Below are 17,263 nucleotides of genomic sequence, written 5' to 3'. Positions count from 1 at the left end.
TTGCTGTTAGATCCATTCAGTGTTATACCACACTAAGTCATCATATTTCAATAAGGCTGAGAAATAATCGTACTGACATTGCAACCTTTCACGATAGGTAGTCTAGGTCTATCTGGGTTGTGAAATTCTTATTTTTCTTTGTTCAGAACTGACCGCGTACCTTAAATTGAGTGCAGCCCACAACCGGTCTACTAGAGCAAAGACTTAGACTTATGTTATGTACGCTTATACATTTAAATATGCAATAAACATCCATTAAATGTAAAACATAACAACATTATGACAAAAATAATCTGTTGCATTCATTGGAAAATAATTATTAGAGTTTTACAGTATTCAATCACTCGAAAGGTGATTTCTAGTATACAAACCCTAACACCACATTCTATAAATATACAAATTATTAGCAACATGTAACATTCAAATTTAATTAAACTATTCTAGTTGATGCTATTATTATCTATAAATCTGTCTTAGAAAAAGAATCATAACAAAAATAAAGATAAAGTTAGTGAATAATAAAATGTAGTAAAAAATAAAGAAAAGTAGAAAACAAAAGAAAATTTTGTATCCCACATTGGAAAAAGATGAATGAATGATCTAAACACGTAGTTATAAAAGAAACTTCAACATATTTTGTTCCACATTGAAAGTGAAACAAAAAATATTCAAGGATGACTCTATAAAAGAGAAACAACCTAGAATGGTTTCATAAATTCGCAAGCACATCAAATATATATGGGCTATTATGAATTTCTTGTATTCATTTATTTGTAAAAATTATTTTTAAATATAAAAATCAATTTTTATAAATAATTTTTTTTTTAATTTCATTTGAACCGGCGAATCCGGTTTCGCATTTCGTTGAACTTGAACCGGACCGTGTGAACCGCCGAACCGTCCGGCGGTTCGGAACCGCCGCGCCGGTTCCGGTTTATGAACCGGCGGTTAATCGCCGGTCCGGTTCGGTTTGTGCATGCCTAGAGAAGATGAATCAATATGGGTTTTATTTTGTGACGTATGAAATGATCTCTTACTGGGTTCTCATTGCTCCACTTGTCTTATCGGGTTGTCGGATCCTTTACTCGGCTCTCAAGCGTTTCAAAACGGATCCGTCGCTTTTGTGTTTTGATCCATGTAAATTTTGGATTGGGTTTCTATTTATTTTTATACTCATTCCACTATCCAAGAAAAATACTTTTTAGTTTCCATTAAAATTAGTGTTATTTTTTTTCTATCTATCGTACTTTACTAACTTAATTTCATATTAAAATTTATGTCATTTACTAATGTAACTATTTTTTGGGTAAAAAGGATATATGACCCGCTATCAAATTTTGGCATGGGTCAACTCTACTGGGGTGTGGGTTAACTGTGTGCGGTTGATCGAGTTGGAACATGTCGCTTTCGGGTTGGTCTAGCATACTAAAAGTTAAATACTCCGTATTAAAATAAATTGAAGTATTTTTTTATTACTAATGACTTTATATTTAAATATATATAAATATGATAATCATAAACGCAATTATAAATTAGTAGTATTCAAATCTCAAACTTACATAATTAAAATAAAAAAATAAAAAGAAAAGGAAAAGAGAGGAAAAAGGAAAAGGGAATAAAGAGAAGAGAAAAAAGGAAAGGAAATTTATTGCCATATGTTTTATGTAGAGATGAACTGATGAAATATGCCTAAGTAGATGTTTTTAATACTATAATGTATTTGTTTGAAGATAAATTACATATAATAAATGTTATTTTATTATTTTCATCCTATTTAGTTAATGGTTACCCCCAGTGGCGGATCTAGGGGGCAGGAGGGGGCGGTCGCCCCCTCCGTGCGACTATTTTTCCCTTATCGGGATGTAAATTTACCATGTCCGCCCCCTCCGTTTGCCTCCGGCGACGCCCCGAACAATAAAAAAAATAGCCATGTCTGCACTAAACCAAGCTAATACTATATATTCCGCCCCCTCCATTTCCGGATCCTGGATCCGCCACTGGTTACCCCTATGATTTTAATTTACTATTATAATTTTATCGTGATGTATTAGTGTCAAATCTGTATTATTTGCCGACTTTGGTTACTCTAATTAAATTTTAACCTCGACTATAAAGAGAACAGTGTAAACAAATTCATGATATACTTAATAGCAGTAATTAGAATTATTAAGTTTTAATTAATTTACTTAATTTCAGGCCATTGTATGAAACATGAGAGCATACTGAAATAGCTCTATTAAAAAAAGTTGGTTTTACACCAAATTTGTATTTACCTAAAACGGATGATCATAGAGTTGTATTGAAATCCAGTTCAAAAAATTTAGAAACAAAGGGAAAAATTAATCGTCTATTTATGTGACAAGTTTCCATACACAAATGAATATGCCTTTATCCCAATTGATGTTTAGCCAATGTAGTGAAAAGGTTTCATTTGATTATTTTGATAAATCATCATCCAATTTATTATCATATCAAGTAATAGAGATGTATACAAAGACAAATCTATATAAATAGCACATCCATTCCCTAATGAAACATTTTCCAACTTGCTAAAGGAATATAGAAATGCTTTCTACAGATAAATTTTGCACTCTAAACCAATATATTGATCCAGATTATGCAAATTCTTGATCAAAACAACAACAAATTCACCATAGATAACCTAAATGCACAGCTCAGACGGCAGAAAACATTCGATATACAGACTCTACATAGCAGCAATCAAAAAGCTTGCAAATTGCTTAGCTAAACTGCATAACTTCGGCCTATATACACTGTAAGGTAGTCAAATGGAGAGTATACAACGAGCACGTGGATAAAACTTAACCTGAGCGTACACTTGACAACAGAAAACAATTATACAAATCCAGCAATCCTGTATTTCAAGTGACGAGGAATGATTGCGTTTCTTTACACTCTTCTGGTAAGCAAAAACCTGTGCAACAAAGCAGTTTTGAGAGCAAGATTGACAAAAGATCTGGTCCTTTCCGAGCATGAGTGACAGCAAACTTTTCACATGTGGAGCACGGACTCAGACAACACTGGAAGGAGACTGCAGTTCACCTCTTCAAAACCTTATGAGAGAAGATCCTCTTGGAATAGGGACTATTCCTTGAGACCATCTTGTACGATTCGATTGCATTAAGTAAAGAACTGTGTAGAGATCCCTGATTGTGACAAAAATATCAATGGTTTGGTCAAGAATATCACAATATTGAGTACTTACATTAAGCAAATATATTGCTCTAAACCATTCATATGCATAGTGAAAAAATTTAATGAGGGATCTGATTCAAAAGGCAATCAAATATATTCATCAAAGATATCTCAATTTAATCCTCATTTTTGGCTACAGAATAGCAACTGAAGTAGCAGTACTGTAGCTCTAGTGCACGAAAGAGTAAAAAAATGGTTAGTGTGTCATCTTGCACTTCTCTAGTTAGGAGCTATCGTAGTGGATCGACTTATATGGAAACAAGTGTCAAGTCAATAACTAGAATAGTTATAGACTTATAGTCGAGAAAAAGAAAAGGTTATAGTCAAACATTTTTCGACAAGGTGGTTCATTTAGATTGAAGGACAGATAAACACCAATGAGGTGGATATGATTCAGAGATACCAAAATAAGGTGTTGGATAAGGAAGACAGGGAAATACTTGGTATATAAGTCTGTCTCCCATAGTAGGTGTTTCCGCATAAATTAAGATCATCTTGCTACTCAATCCATATAATGTTACTTTCTACCGTAAGTGCAAGTTATATGAGGTAGTGATTAGATTGCAGTCTGATAGTAAGAGATTAAATTGTCTTGACGCCAAATTATTAGCAACAAAATGTCAGTGAAAAGCATACCTCAGTAACTCGAAGAGCAGTCTGGACAACATAATTTGCATGAGGGTCCTGAAGCAACTGCTCAAAGTAAGGGGCAGAGAGCAATTCATGGATGATCTTTGACCGTGTTTCATTATTACATACTACAAGGCACTTTTCAATTACATGGCTGCTAAACTTTTGTCTGGATAGGTGCACATAGTTACCCTCAAACTGGCGTGTCAGCTTGGATGTGGCGGATGGGATCTTGAGTTCCAAAATGAACTGAACGACATAATTTCTGCACATAAAATGAAATTGGGTCAGGAAATATTGTTTTGCATAAATAATGATCTTAACATGTTTATGAGTACTGTTCAATATACTAGAATTTTACTTTAAAGGGTCGGTAAGAGAGAGAGCAACAATTATCAATGCCATACAAAAATAGGAATCAAGAAAAAGGAAGCGTCAGCAATCACGTACATATAATACTGAAATATGAGAGACCTCTGCTCCCTGAGTTGGCCTAGGAACAGCTGTTTCAGTTATTAACTCGAATTAAAACTTCACTTTTAGCATTTTACTTAAACAAGATCCCTAAGCTTGTGAATGAAGTGCAAAGTTCCTAAACACGAAGAACTAAATTTCTTGAATTCTTGTTACTGTTTTGAACTAGTAGATAAAATCATAATGTCCTCGGTAAGCATGGGGGAGGGGGTGTTCCAGCAAAACTAAACGTGAAACAAATATAAAAATCAGGTTTCCGATGACTTGAATACCCGAATGCATCTTGAGCAAGTAGGAGTCCATTTGCTGAAATCTCAGCAACCAAATTTTCTCGAAATTCTCCCGTGGAATGTGTGATACATCGCTGCAGAACGCAGCACCCATGCTGGTGCATTGCAATATCCAGACAGTACTTTGCAGCACCAACAAAAATGAACTGCGAATGTGATTCATTTGTGTAAGTCAAAAAACACTGAAGAAGACAAGTGTAAATGTGTAATATTTCCTATATGTAGAAGACTTTTACCACCATTTAGTATAGGGTTCTGGAAGACAAATGCTGAAAAAGTGGGGAAATCTTTATTCCAATTAACAAACAAGCTAGTTATATTCTGTAACCTAAACCAAATTCAGAAAAATTACAGCAGATATAAAACAAATATTGCACTTTGATCCCTTTCAAACTAGTGATCAGATATGACTGATGTTGAATTCCTTCTGGAGTTGAATGCGGATAAGAGACAACAGATTACTGCTCTAAACGCATGAAGGAGCTCTGAGTTTTCAACGTAGAGAAACCAGTCCTTAAGCATACTGAGCAGAAGAACATTTCCTATCTCATATGACTTCCAGTATCAATGAACACTTCAAATAAATCATGAGTTGTTGGAGAAATTTCTACTCCACAAACTTAAGTCTTTCTTGTAGATAACTATGCTTACATTATTTGATAGTTGATACCTAGGGGTGAGAAACCATCCAATGTTTTCAAATTCAGAAGCCAGCTCGTGATCTTCTGTAAGTTTAATTTGGGCACCATATTCTTTAAAGTTTTGATCATTAATTTTAAGCATAACACAAGACATCAATCTCTTTTTAAGGGAAGGACACAATCCTTAGGAGAAGGTAATACCGGGTAAATGGTAAGTCATGGGAAGAAAGATCAAAATAGGTCCAACTCCCAAATTCGCAAGTTAAAAGGATATTCCAGAGAGAAAAACATAAGAAAATTTCTCAAGTTGGATAGCAAGGAATTATTCATGAATAAGTTACTGTAACTAAATTTCCAAAGTAGCATGTTGAAAGATCAAACTACACTGTCAAAACGGCTCTGGTTAACAAACTTTTGCATATAATTACATTTTTTCTAACAGATTAGGACTAATAAGGTCACTGAGAGAATATTTGTACACTAAATATCCAATGGAATACTTTAGAATGCAGCATCTTTGAACTCAATGATAGTTTATTACAGGCCAGATATGTAATGACTATTTATTCCACAAAGTATTAGAGAGAATTACATGCAACCCTTATGAGAATAACTGTCCCTCTTAATGGCAATACTTCAAGGAGTACACATGGTGAAAAGACTATCTAGTTTTAGAAAAGAATGCCCATCAATAGCGGTGCTTGAAAGCAACTGAGCAAAGTTCAAAGCATTGTTGTATTCATTTGTAGCAGTTTAAAACTAAAGAAAATCGATGCATGCTTAAGGAGTCGATGGTTATTCATTACAATGCTTTACACAAGGTTTCAGTAAGTAAGTAACCATTTATTCATAATAAAATTCAGAAACTTCTCTATACATCTTACAATATCTTCTACAAGGCCATTGGATTATATTGAAAAGCACATGAAACTACATCTTATTTCCACATCTAAATTAGTGATATCCACACAGAATCATAAGCAAATATCTCAAATGATAAAAGTTCAGTTGATGATGTTTCAGAAAAATGGCATAGAGTAAAATGATGAGAAGATGTAAGTGCAACAAAAGACGGACATCAATTTTGAATTAGTGTTATTTCAAGCTCTCCAAGGTCTTTATTGAATGGAAGTGGCATCCAACAAATTGGATGTCAATCATCTAGTTCAGCTGCACAGTGTCTTATTCCTACTACTAATTAACTGACTCTTAAGTCATCCATAAGAATAATTTATCACAAAATGTTGTAGAAAACAAGTCATGTACAGCACAGAGCAAGGAGGAGATACACTCAGCTGAGGCCTAACTATGATAGACGATCTGATATGGCATAAACAATAGCAATACAGAATGAGTCTATTACATCAAGAAAAACCTTTTTTAGGAAATATATAGAAGAGTAGTTACCTTACTATCTTCTGTAGTGAAGCATTGCAAGCACCGCTGAACAACATGATTACCATTTAAGTCCTTGATAAGTGCAAGGAAACCAGGGTCAAGAGCTGAGATAACAAGTGATATTTGTTGTCTTGTTTTAAGTGTCTCGATTAATTTCTGAACAACCCGAGTGCTGATACAAAAAAAAAGAGCTTGAAATAAAAGTGATATCAGCGTCTTGTTTTAAGTGTCTACAATTAGGCAATGAAAACATACCCATGCGTGTTCAGAGAGATCCTAACAAGTTCCCCCGGCTCCTCAGTCAACCTTAGCAATATGTGCGTTTTCTGCTCTTCATTGCATACTTCCAACAATTTTTGCATAAGATAGTTTCCAAACGGATTAACCATAAGCTCAACAACATGGTCAATTATCTCAATGAATATTATCTGCACATCTTGAGAAGTTCCTTGTTCAAATATCCTTTGCAAAATCCGACAACCATGCTGGTCCTTTGCAATGTCATGTATGAATCCCTGAGCCTCTGCAAGGGAGCTACACTTTGAAGGTACGGAGGGAGGACAGACCATCCTTGGACTGTGGTAACCATCGCGAACTGCAGCAACACCAAGACAGCCATTTAGCAGCAACCTCTCTTGAGTCTTCTCAGCAGCATTCTTCTGATGATGAAGGCCCCTCGGATTGTTTCCCCTTAAATGCTTGTGTCCTCTATCCATCCCATAATTTACACCCTCCCCCTGAATGATCAAGCTATCCTCACTGGAAAAGGTATCAATACCCACTTGAGGCACTCTAACGTGGGGAGGAACTTTGGTTCGTCCATTAGGCACTGATGGCTGGTACTGAGGTACATTTCCTTCACCACCACGTGGCAGAATGCGTGTCAACTGAACCACATTAGGTGAATAAAAAGCATCCCTTCCGTCAACCAGATTCATCCCATTTCGTGAAGCACAACGAAAAGCGTCACCAACTGAAGACCTCTTTAAACCCGAGGACACACCCGGTACCACAAACCCCTGAGGGTAACTGCCATCTCCAAACACATTACCTCCAAAACCTGATGGGGAAAACATTCTATCAAACCGACCAGATGAATACCACAGATCACCATTCCTCGAATCATGCTGCATTTCCAAAAATGCAGAACCGGTCTCCCCCTGAATCCTCGAATGCCCTCTGGCACAGGAGAAGCTAAACCCCCCACGCCCCAAAAACCCCTTCCTACGATCATCAAACGCCCCGTAACTCTCAAAATTCATCAGAACCCCTCCATTCGGAGCTGCCTCACAAGATTGGACACCGTTAGGGAACTCCTCCTCTTCAGTAACGTACATTTTACTAAAATTTCTCGACAAATCAAAATCACCAAACAATTTGTTCTCATCCGGCCTAAAGGGTTTCAGTTCTTCCAAATGCGATCCAGTCCCATACAATGACCGCACGCCGTCACGGAACAGGTTCGACGAAGAACCATCCGTAGGCTTCACCGGAAATCCACTAACAGGGGAAGAAGACTCACGCGCATAGGCGCGCTCAAAGAGCTCTTCACCATCGCCATAGCCACAGCCATGGCTATTCCTTCTGTGAACCACACGTGATGCATGACCATAACGAAATCCATAACCACAGCCGCGATCGACATGATTACTACTCTGATGCTGATGGCGATGTGCATCGGAATGGAGATTAAACGGTTCTGTCGCACGAGAGATCTTACCGAGTAACATTTCCAGCTCATCATCATCGTCTCCCTTCATGCTCTCTGCAGCCTTCGGATGAATCTTCACTCCCTCAAACCTCACAAAAACACACGCACACACAAACAGAGAAATCACACACACAAAAAAAACTAGAAAAATTACAGCACTAGATTGTACAACAAATCGAAGGTGAAAAAAACACAATAATCAAAATACAAAGAGATTAGCGATTTTCAGCGGAAGTTGGAGTGATAATTATGGAAAAGTGGGGCAGTGAGATTTGAAAAGGCATTGATTTTGTTTTCGGAAAAAAAGAATTTTGGTTGCTGCTTTAATTTATTTCTTCTTTAAGGTAGTTTCGGTTTAGGGATTAATATCTGGAAAAGAGGTGGTGTAGCATGCAAATATGAAAGGATTGCTTAATTGATTATACATTTATACTGCTACTGTATAATGTATCACACAATTACACACTGTCTCACGCCATTAAAGCTGGAGAAAAGGGGCGCCCTCTCTCTGTAATTCCTGCTCTTCTAGTCCTGACTCTGCATACAAAGCCGTACAATGTCTTTCTGCTGTGTGTGTGTATGTATGTATGTATAGAGAGAGAAGAATTGCAAAAAATAAGTTGGCAGCTGCGCAAACGCTGCTATACTACTGCGCTTTCAGTTTGTTTTCATCTAACGTTTTACATTAAAATAATTAAATATAAAAAGATTTATTGAATGTGAATTGCGAAGTCTATTTACAAAAAAGATAGTAAAATATGAATTAAAAAAAGTACTCCGAAAATTACATTAACTTTGGAGTATTTAAGAGCGTCCGCTATAACGTGGACGCGGCTATAGCCGCGAGCGGGGCGATGGCGGGGCCGCTTATAGTGGGAAGGGTGTCCGCCGCGGGGGTGGACGCGGCGGGTGAGGGGAGGGACGGCGGACGCGGAATCTCCGCGTGCGGGGCGAGGACGCGACTGAGGGTGGCAGAGAGAGAAGGAGTGGGGCTATAGCCGCGGCTGTCTATTGCAGTAGCCGCGGCTGACGCGGCGGCGCGGCGGTTCGAGAAGGGGGCGGCGGTGGGAGGGGGCAGTCCGCCCCCTATAGTGGACACCCTAAAGAGGGATGGAGAGAGCACTATGAAATATCACATTAACTTTGGAGTATAAACCTATAATGGAATAGCTGTGAATAGTTATTACTCTCTCCGACCCCATTAGAGCATCCGCAGCGGTAGAAGGACGGCGTCCGTCCGTCCGTGCCAGCGGCGTGGCGGAACGCTGCTAGCCGCTGCGCTCTTGCCGCTGGCGCGGCGCTGCTCTTAGCTAAGAGCACGTCCGTGCCAGCGAGCAGCTGACGTGACGGCTCTTGATTAGCCAACTGCAAATCCGTTGGAATTTTTTTTAAAATCGAATTTTAATTAAAAAAACCGATTAAAAAAATCCCCACTTCCCAAAAAATTTATCCGTTTTCTCCCCGCTTTAATTTATTTTTCAATTTTTTTCACAAAAAATACACATTTTCATCTATAAATACCCTCACTTCCACACAAAAAATTTCACACTACACTACACAATTCTCATCTAAATTCTCTCATTTCCATTCTTACAATTCTCAATCTTTCTTTCACTCTTGACAAAAAAATGTCTGGCTCTGGCGATCACCCCTCTGACTCCCACGGTTGGAACCACGAATGGTTCGGTTCACAACCATTTCCTAGTCCGAAAACGGAATTTTTGGCCCCTCCTCAAACCCAAAGTTTACAAGCTCCGGGTGGCTACCGGCCTTACCCGGTCGACGACCAAGATGCCCTCCGATGGGCAATAGTGGGCACCCGAACCACCCATACCTAGAGCGGGAGGGAGCGGCGACTCTCAAACTCCTACTCTTCCTACTCGTGGTGTCCGCACCCCGTACACTCCGGGGGAGATGGAGCAATTATTGAAAGCATTTTTGTCTATCTCCGAATATCCGGAGATTGGCATGAACCAATCCAGGGACCATTTTTGGTGGCGCATCTGTCGCTGGTACAATGAAACCGACCGGCTGGAACAATCAAGCGCAATGAGAGTATGGTGCGCAATGCCATATACAGAGCAAACGAAGAAATTCAAAAGTTCCAGGGGTATTACCTCCAGGAAGAGCGGTCGGCGGGGAGCGGCCGAAGCGAGGTCGACATCATCAGTGCCGCGTTGGCGACCTACCAATCCCAACACTACAAACCGTTCGAGTACCTCAGTGTTTGGCAGGAGGTGCGTGGGCATTCGAAGTATAGGGGAGGCGTAGCATCCTTCTCTAGCTCCTCCAGCAAACGGTCGAGGTCGGTATCCCTATTCGACGCCGGCTCCGATGAGGTGTCCACCCAATTCACCGGATCTAACTTGGGTAGCCCCAACGCCGGCCCGAGTAGTTCCCAACGCCGGCCGCAAGGAAGGAAGAAGTCGACGGCCAACCGCCGTCGCGCCGCGACTCCATCCGCCCCCGCTCCCACTCCCTTTGTGCCACTTCAAACCCCCCACCAACTCGTTGTGGGGGGTTTTGGCCCAACTCAATTTGGCCGTTAGGTCAAATATGACCCTCCGAGCAACTTCGATCGCATGTGACAATGATACGGGGTCTCCAAAGAACATTGGGGGTAGAGTCGGATGAATAGTCTTCCACGGGGGTATTTTAGCCTTTAATTATGTAATTTTTATTTTTAGGTGTTTAATTATGTAATTTTTAATTTTTAGGATTTTAATTATGTAAGTTTTAATTTTTAGAATTTTAATTATGTAATTTTTAATTTTTTTGTAATTTGTAATATTATTCCGGGGTACTTTTAATGCATCTTAATTTTGTGGAAATGTTTTTATTTAAATTGAATAATAGAATGGTGTGACCCTTGAGCTTGTCCTTGCGGAAGAGCACGAATGTGGGTGTTGTGCTCTTGCATAAGAGCAGGGAGTAAAAAAGTAATAAAAGTGGGTCCGAGCCCACATCCATACTCGCTGGCAAAAGCACGGATGGGGATGCTCTTAATGGTCCACTTTTGTTATTTTTGTTCATTTTGTCCACTTTTACTTTTTACATAAATGGTAGATAGAACACACATTTCACTAATTCACTCTACTCAGATTTTATTATAAAACTAATAAACTACTAGTATATAAAAGTGAGACTTATATTTCACTAACTTTTTAACTTATTTCCCTTTGCATTTCTTAAAATCATTATCGAATCAAAGTGAACAATTATTGGGGAACAAAGGGAGTATATAAGTAAAATACTAATGGTCTCGCCAGTTATTTTTTTAATTTAAAATTTACTCTATCTGTCGGCGAATAGGAGTCAATTTTTTTCTATTTTAGTACCTATGCGAATATGAGTCATAGCTTGTGCCTCGACATGTTCCTCTGCAACACACTGCTAGATATGGGCTTCACACGTCTTATTTTTAGTCATGCTGTAAGTTTCCTATGAAAATATGATACTCTCTTCGTCCGCGAATAGGAGTCCAATTTTTCATTTTAGTTCGTCCGCGAATAGAGTCCCGATTTACTTTTACCATAAATGAAAATAGAGCCTCACACTCTACTAAATCATTTCATTCACATTTCAAATAAAACTAACATAAAGTAAGACTCATATTCCACTAACTTTTTTCCTCTCACTTTTCTTAAAACTCGTGTCACCAATAAATGGGACGCGGATTTGGATCCCCTGCTGTGCAATCAACCACATCAGGGGACGCTGTTACTCACGATACATAATTTTATATAAAAGATATGAATATTTTAATGTTATAATTTATAAGTATAATATTGGTGTGTTTGTAACAGCATCCCACAGCAGGGGATCCAAACCCATGGGACGCCTAGTAGCGGACGGATGGAGTATAAATTTGAATAAAAGTGGTTGAAATATTTGTTTAGGGAATGTTAGAATACTAATTACTAAACATACATAGTTCATATTGGAAGTGAAGAAAGTTGTAAGTTATAATGTTTGTGAATGAAAAATAACTACTCCTACTTTATAAACCAAGACCTAATAAAATAAAAGGTGATACTTTTATTTTAGAAATGCGTCAACTTTCGTGAAAAATTAAAAAGTACTACTCCGTATGAAATTTTAAGTGTGATAGTAGTAATTTTCTTTTATAAATGATGGAGAACATGTTAATCTTCCAAGTAAGGTAAATTCATTGATTCATATACGGAGTGTTTATATAATATAAGCAAGGTTAATTGTGATATTATTTTATATAGTACTACTAATGTAATGCACGAGTTTATTCTGAAACCATAACAAATTAACAATAATGATTATTTGAAGAATAATTACCGCAAATAGGTATATTGTATAGAAGAAAGCGTGTACAATACGTTCAAATATGTCACATGTCGCGCCCCATCATTTTTAACCCCACGCCTTTTTCTCTGTTTAGCAACCGGAATTTCTTAATATGAATAAGTATATCAGTAATAAAAAGTGACTTTTTTTTGTACAAGTTAGCTTGCAAAAGTGATCGATATTCATAATCGGAATTGAATTGGAATTATAGATATGTGGTAGTATTAAATTTGAAGGAATTAAATTAATTTAACTCCAAATTCTTTGGTATGTAAAAATGACGTACGAAATTGAATTTGAAAAAATTTGTTGTAAGTGTGTGTGTTGTGTGTTCAGGTACCCAATTTTTTACCCTATTTTGCATTCCAATTATCTAGTTTTCATATGAAATTTGTGGAATTGAGAGGAATTGTAATTCAATTTCAAATCCATTTTTTTTACCAAACATTAGATATGGAATTGAAACCTTCCATTCCAATCCCACCGGCTCAATTTCATGATGTTACGGAATGGAACCTAAATAATATTACTGTTGGTTTCTTTGATTACAAGAGATAAGAGCCGGACGTAATACAACCCAAAAGAAGGAATACAAAAGAGGAAACTGAACTAGAATGAGATTACAAATGAAAAAACGAAACAGTAACCGTGAAAAATGTTTGAGCCGAGTCGAGGAGGCCTCTTCCCGCAAGACGAGATACGCCCCGGTAGTGCTCTTCGGTTTGGCGTGTCGTCCCCAAAGGTAAAACGGCTACGTCTCTATTGATGCAGCACCGCAATCAGTAGAGCTCCGGCGAACTGGATGGAGGAGAGGGCAGAGCTTCGACAGAAAGACAATGCAGAGAGGGAGAGAGCTTATGATGCAGAGAATGTTTGGAATTGTGTGTCCTAATGCAGTGGTATGGCTAGCCTATTTATAGGCCAAGCCACCATGCAGGGTCAACCGAGCCATGAAGGCTCATCATGGCAGATTCGTAACCGACGTCGGTTACGAGCGTGTGGCAGGCGTGTGCCTTTCGCATGTGGAGCGTGTGGATTTCTCACGTGGCAGTCGTGACTGTGCCTCGCTTGACGACGTGTCAAGCCACTTGGATTGCTGACTCGGCGGTGGTCCAAAAAGAATAGTTTGGGCCAAGCCACAAGGCCAAAGACCACCCAAAGACCAATTGCCAAGTCCAAGTCCAAGCCCAAGATCAAGATCAAGATCGAGATAGAGATCGAGATCGGGCCCGGGCCCGCGGCCCGCGAGCGCGGGCACGGGCGGGCGGCGGCGGCGCGCGCGCGTGCGCGCGTGTGGGCTCTTTCACTCATCTTGGTCCACTATAATTATTAAGTAACATAAAGTCACTTAATTTATACACATTAAAAGATGTGTTAATCCTCCAATGTGGGATAATTAACACTAGTTAATTATTCCCTAAGCTACAACTCCAAGCTTTAATAAAAGCTAATTATGCCTAACTTTAATCCACTATTTCTCACTCATCGGAAATCGGATTTGAGAAAGTGAATATACTACATTTATCTACGTAAAATGTAGATCGACGCTATGTCATTTAATTTCACAAAATTAAATGTCTCGTCACATTTATTATTTGGTCAAAATCCATTGACCGGACATATTTAATACCATGATTTCTACAATCCCCCACATGAGTGGAAATAGCCGAATGCATATGCATGCAGACACAAGCTCAACCCTCGAGAGGTATATAAGCATAAGGATAGGTAGTTGTTGACTTTGAACCCTCCATAGTCGACACCATCGGATACACAGGCGGCTTAGTAGCGCGATGCTTTGAACTAATCCCCCACGGCGTGCACCGAGACAATGGTGTTAACGCTTAAACACCTCAACCTCATCCGTTCTCACGTTTTGTGTCCATTGCGGTCTTGGACACCACTTTGGATTCATAAGTGCGTTTTTTTATGAAGCGACCACACTTCGCACTTACATAGGTGATTCTTAGTCAAGTACCTTGCCATACTTGGTCTCTTTGAGAATTCCATCTCTTTGAGATCCTTAAGAACCATTAAAAGTCATAGACTTAGCCTTTACCACTAGGCAAGCTCTCCAACACTCTATTGCTCTCTAGGGAATAGATATAGTTGAGTGTTTCTCATGAACTCTCATAGCTTAGTTGTCCCTTTGAACCAAGTTCTTGGGATCTCCAGTCATCATGGTTGGGTTACCACTATGATAATTCTTTAGTTTGTGGATTTCAAACCCATTCCCTCTAGCAACTTATTCATTTGATCACGGTTTAACCCTTTGGTTAGCGGATCCGCTAGATTATCTATTGACTTCACATAGTCAATTGTAATCACCCCTGTTGTGATCAAATGTCTCACGGTGTTATGTCGTCGACGTATATGTCGAGACTTACCGTTATAGAAGCCATTGTTTGCCCTTCCAATAGCTGCTTGGCTATCGCAGTGGATCAGCACTGGTGGCACTGACTTAGACCAACATGGAATGTCTTCAAGGAAGTTCTTAAGCCACTCGGCTTCCTCACCAGCCTTATCCAAGGCAATGAACTCCGATTCCATTGTTGATCGGGCTATACAGGTCTGTTTTGTGGATTTCCACGATACAGCACCACCCCCAATAGTAAAGACATATCCACTTGTTGAAAGTGAGTCTCTATTATCGGATATCCAATTGGCATCACAGTACCCTTCAAGTACCGGGGGGTATCTCGAGAAGCGTAGCCCATAATTTTGAGTATGTTTTAAATATCTCAAAACCCTTACAAGAGCTCTCCAATGCTCTTTGCTTGGATTGCTCGTGTAACGACTCAACTTGTTCACGGCACAAGCGATGTCAGGTCGAGTGCAATTAGTCAAGTACATAATGCACCCGATGACCCGTGCATACTCTTCTTGAGCGACGGGCTCGCCTTTGTTCTTGCTCAAGTGAACGTCGAGTTCAATTGGAGTCTTAACCGGCGCGCCATCATAGGCTTTGAATTTATTCAATATCTTCTCAACATAATGTGATTGTGTTAAGATGATTCCATCATTCGTTCTTAGAATCTTCATTCCAAGAATTACATCGGCTAGACCCATGTCTTTCATGTCAAAGTTTCTCTTTAACATGGCCTTTGTATCGTTAATTACTTGAGTGTTGCTACCCAAGATTAACATATCATCAACGTAGAGACACACTATAACATGACCGTTATTAGTGCTCTTGATGTAGACACATTTGTCGCACTCGTTGATTTTAAACCCATTTGATAACATCACATTATCAAACTTCAAGTGCCATTGCAATGGCGCTTGTTTCAATCCATATAGGGACTTTACGAGCTTGCATACCTTTTTCTCTTGTCCAGGTACTACAAACCCTTTGGGTTGTTCCATATAGATTTCATCTTCTAGTTCACCATTTAGAAACGCGGTCTTTACATCCATTTGATGAATCTCAAGATTGTGCAATGCAGCAATAGCGAGAAGCACTCGTATAGATGTAATCCTTGTTACAGGTGAATAGGTATCGAAGAAGTCATGTCCTTCCTTTTGTTTAAAACCCTTTACTACTAATCGGGCTTTATACTTATCAACTGTTCCATCGGCCTTAAACTTTCTTTTAAGAACCCATTTGCATCCTAAAGGTTTAGCACCTTCGGGCAAATCAACCAACACCCATGTGTGGTTTAGCAAAATTGAATCAATTTCGCTTTGAACAGCTTCTCTCCAATGCAGCCCGTCTGGGCCAGTAAAGGCTACTTTTATCGATGTTGGTTCTTCATCCAACATGAAAGCAATGTAGTCAGGACCAAAAGTTTTTGGTGTTCTGACTCTATTACCACGTCTTAGTACTGTATCTTTTGGATCGGGCCTTGCACGCTTGCGCGATTCAGGTTCCGCATCTGCTGATTTAGAACTAGTGGCTTCTTCTTCCACTTGTTTAGAACTAGTGGCTTCTTCAATTCTTGTCTCAGAATTGGTTGAGACTTTTTCCTTGTCTTTGCAAGGAAATGTATTTTCGAGAAATACAGCATTCCTCGACTCAATTGTTGTTCCTACTGTGATAGTCGATATTTCAGACTTGTGAACAACAAATCGATATGCACTACTGTTAAGTGCATATCCAATGAAGATGCAATCAACCGTCTTAGGTCCGATTGTAACTTCTTTGGGCGGAGGAACCATCACCTTTGCCAAACACCCCCACACTTTGAGGTATTTGTAGGATGGCTTCCTTCCCTTCCACAACTCATAAGGAGTGACATCTTTTCCTTTGAGAGGGATCTTATTCAAGATATAGTTGGCTGTCAAAACAGCTTCCCCCCACATGTTATGTGGTAATCCTGAAGTTAGAAGCAGTGCATTCATCATCTCTTTCAGAGTTCGATTTTTGCGTTCTGCAACACCATTAGATTGTGGTGAATATGGAGCAGTTGTTTGATGAATTATACCACTTGCGTTGCATAACTCCTCAAACGGGGCTACATATTCGCCTCCTCTATCGCTTCGAATCATTTTGATTTTACAACCAAGTTGATTCTCAACTTCGTTCTTATAATTTTTGAACGCTTCTATTGCTTCATCTTTACTTCTTAAAAGATAAATGTAGC

General features: G+C 39.1%; 1 protein-coding gene across 1 annotated transcript; it reads right to left on the bottom strand.

Annotated features, from left to right (window-relative positions):
- Window positions 1–2,719: 2,719 nt before the first annotated feature.
- On the bottom strand, window positions 2,720–8,971 carry LOC121758366. The gene is made up of 5 exons (XM_042153775.1): window positions 6,905–8,971; window positions 6,659–6,821; window positions 4,593–4,756; window positions 3,853–4,111; window positions 2,720–3,167 (listed from the first exon to the last, which is right to left on the bottom strand). Exons 1-5 carry the CDS (start codon window positions 8,407–8,409, stop codon window positions 3,060–3,062), a joined length of 2,199 nt encoding a protein of 732 aa, XP_042009709.1. The 5' UTR covers window positions 8,410–8,971; the 3' UTR covers window positions 2,720–3,059.
- Between the last annotated feature and the right edge of the window lie 8,292 nt (window positions 8,972–17,263).

The sequence above is a fragment of the Salvia splendens genome, chromosome 12, assembly GCF_004379255.2.
Source record: "Salvia splendens isolate huo1 chromosome 12, SspV2, whole genome shotgun sequence".
Taxonomy (NCBI): Eukaryota; Viridiplantae; Streptophyta; class Magnoliopsida; order Lamiales; family Lamiaceae; genus Salvia; species Salvia splendens.
The sequence above is the reverse complement of the archived record's forward strand: the minus strand, read 5'-3'. Positions and strand labels throughout refer to the sequence as shown.

Bases quoted from the DNA above. Each gene is read 5' to 3' on its own strand.
- LOC121758366 (XM_042153775.1), bottom strand. From the start codon at position 8,409: ATGAAGGGAGACGATGATGATGAGCTGGAAATGTTACTCGGTAAGATC. The intron at 6,822-6,904 runs GTATGTTTTCAT...TTTTTGTATCAG, and splicing joins ATCTCTCTGAACACGCATGG to CACTCGGGTTGTTCAGAAAT. The intron at 3,168-3,852 runs GTATGCTTTTCA...TGTCACAATCAG, and splicing joins CTGCTCTTCGAGTTACTGAG to GGATCTCTACACAGTTCTTT.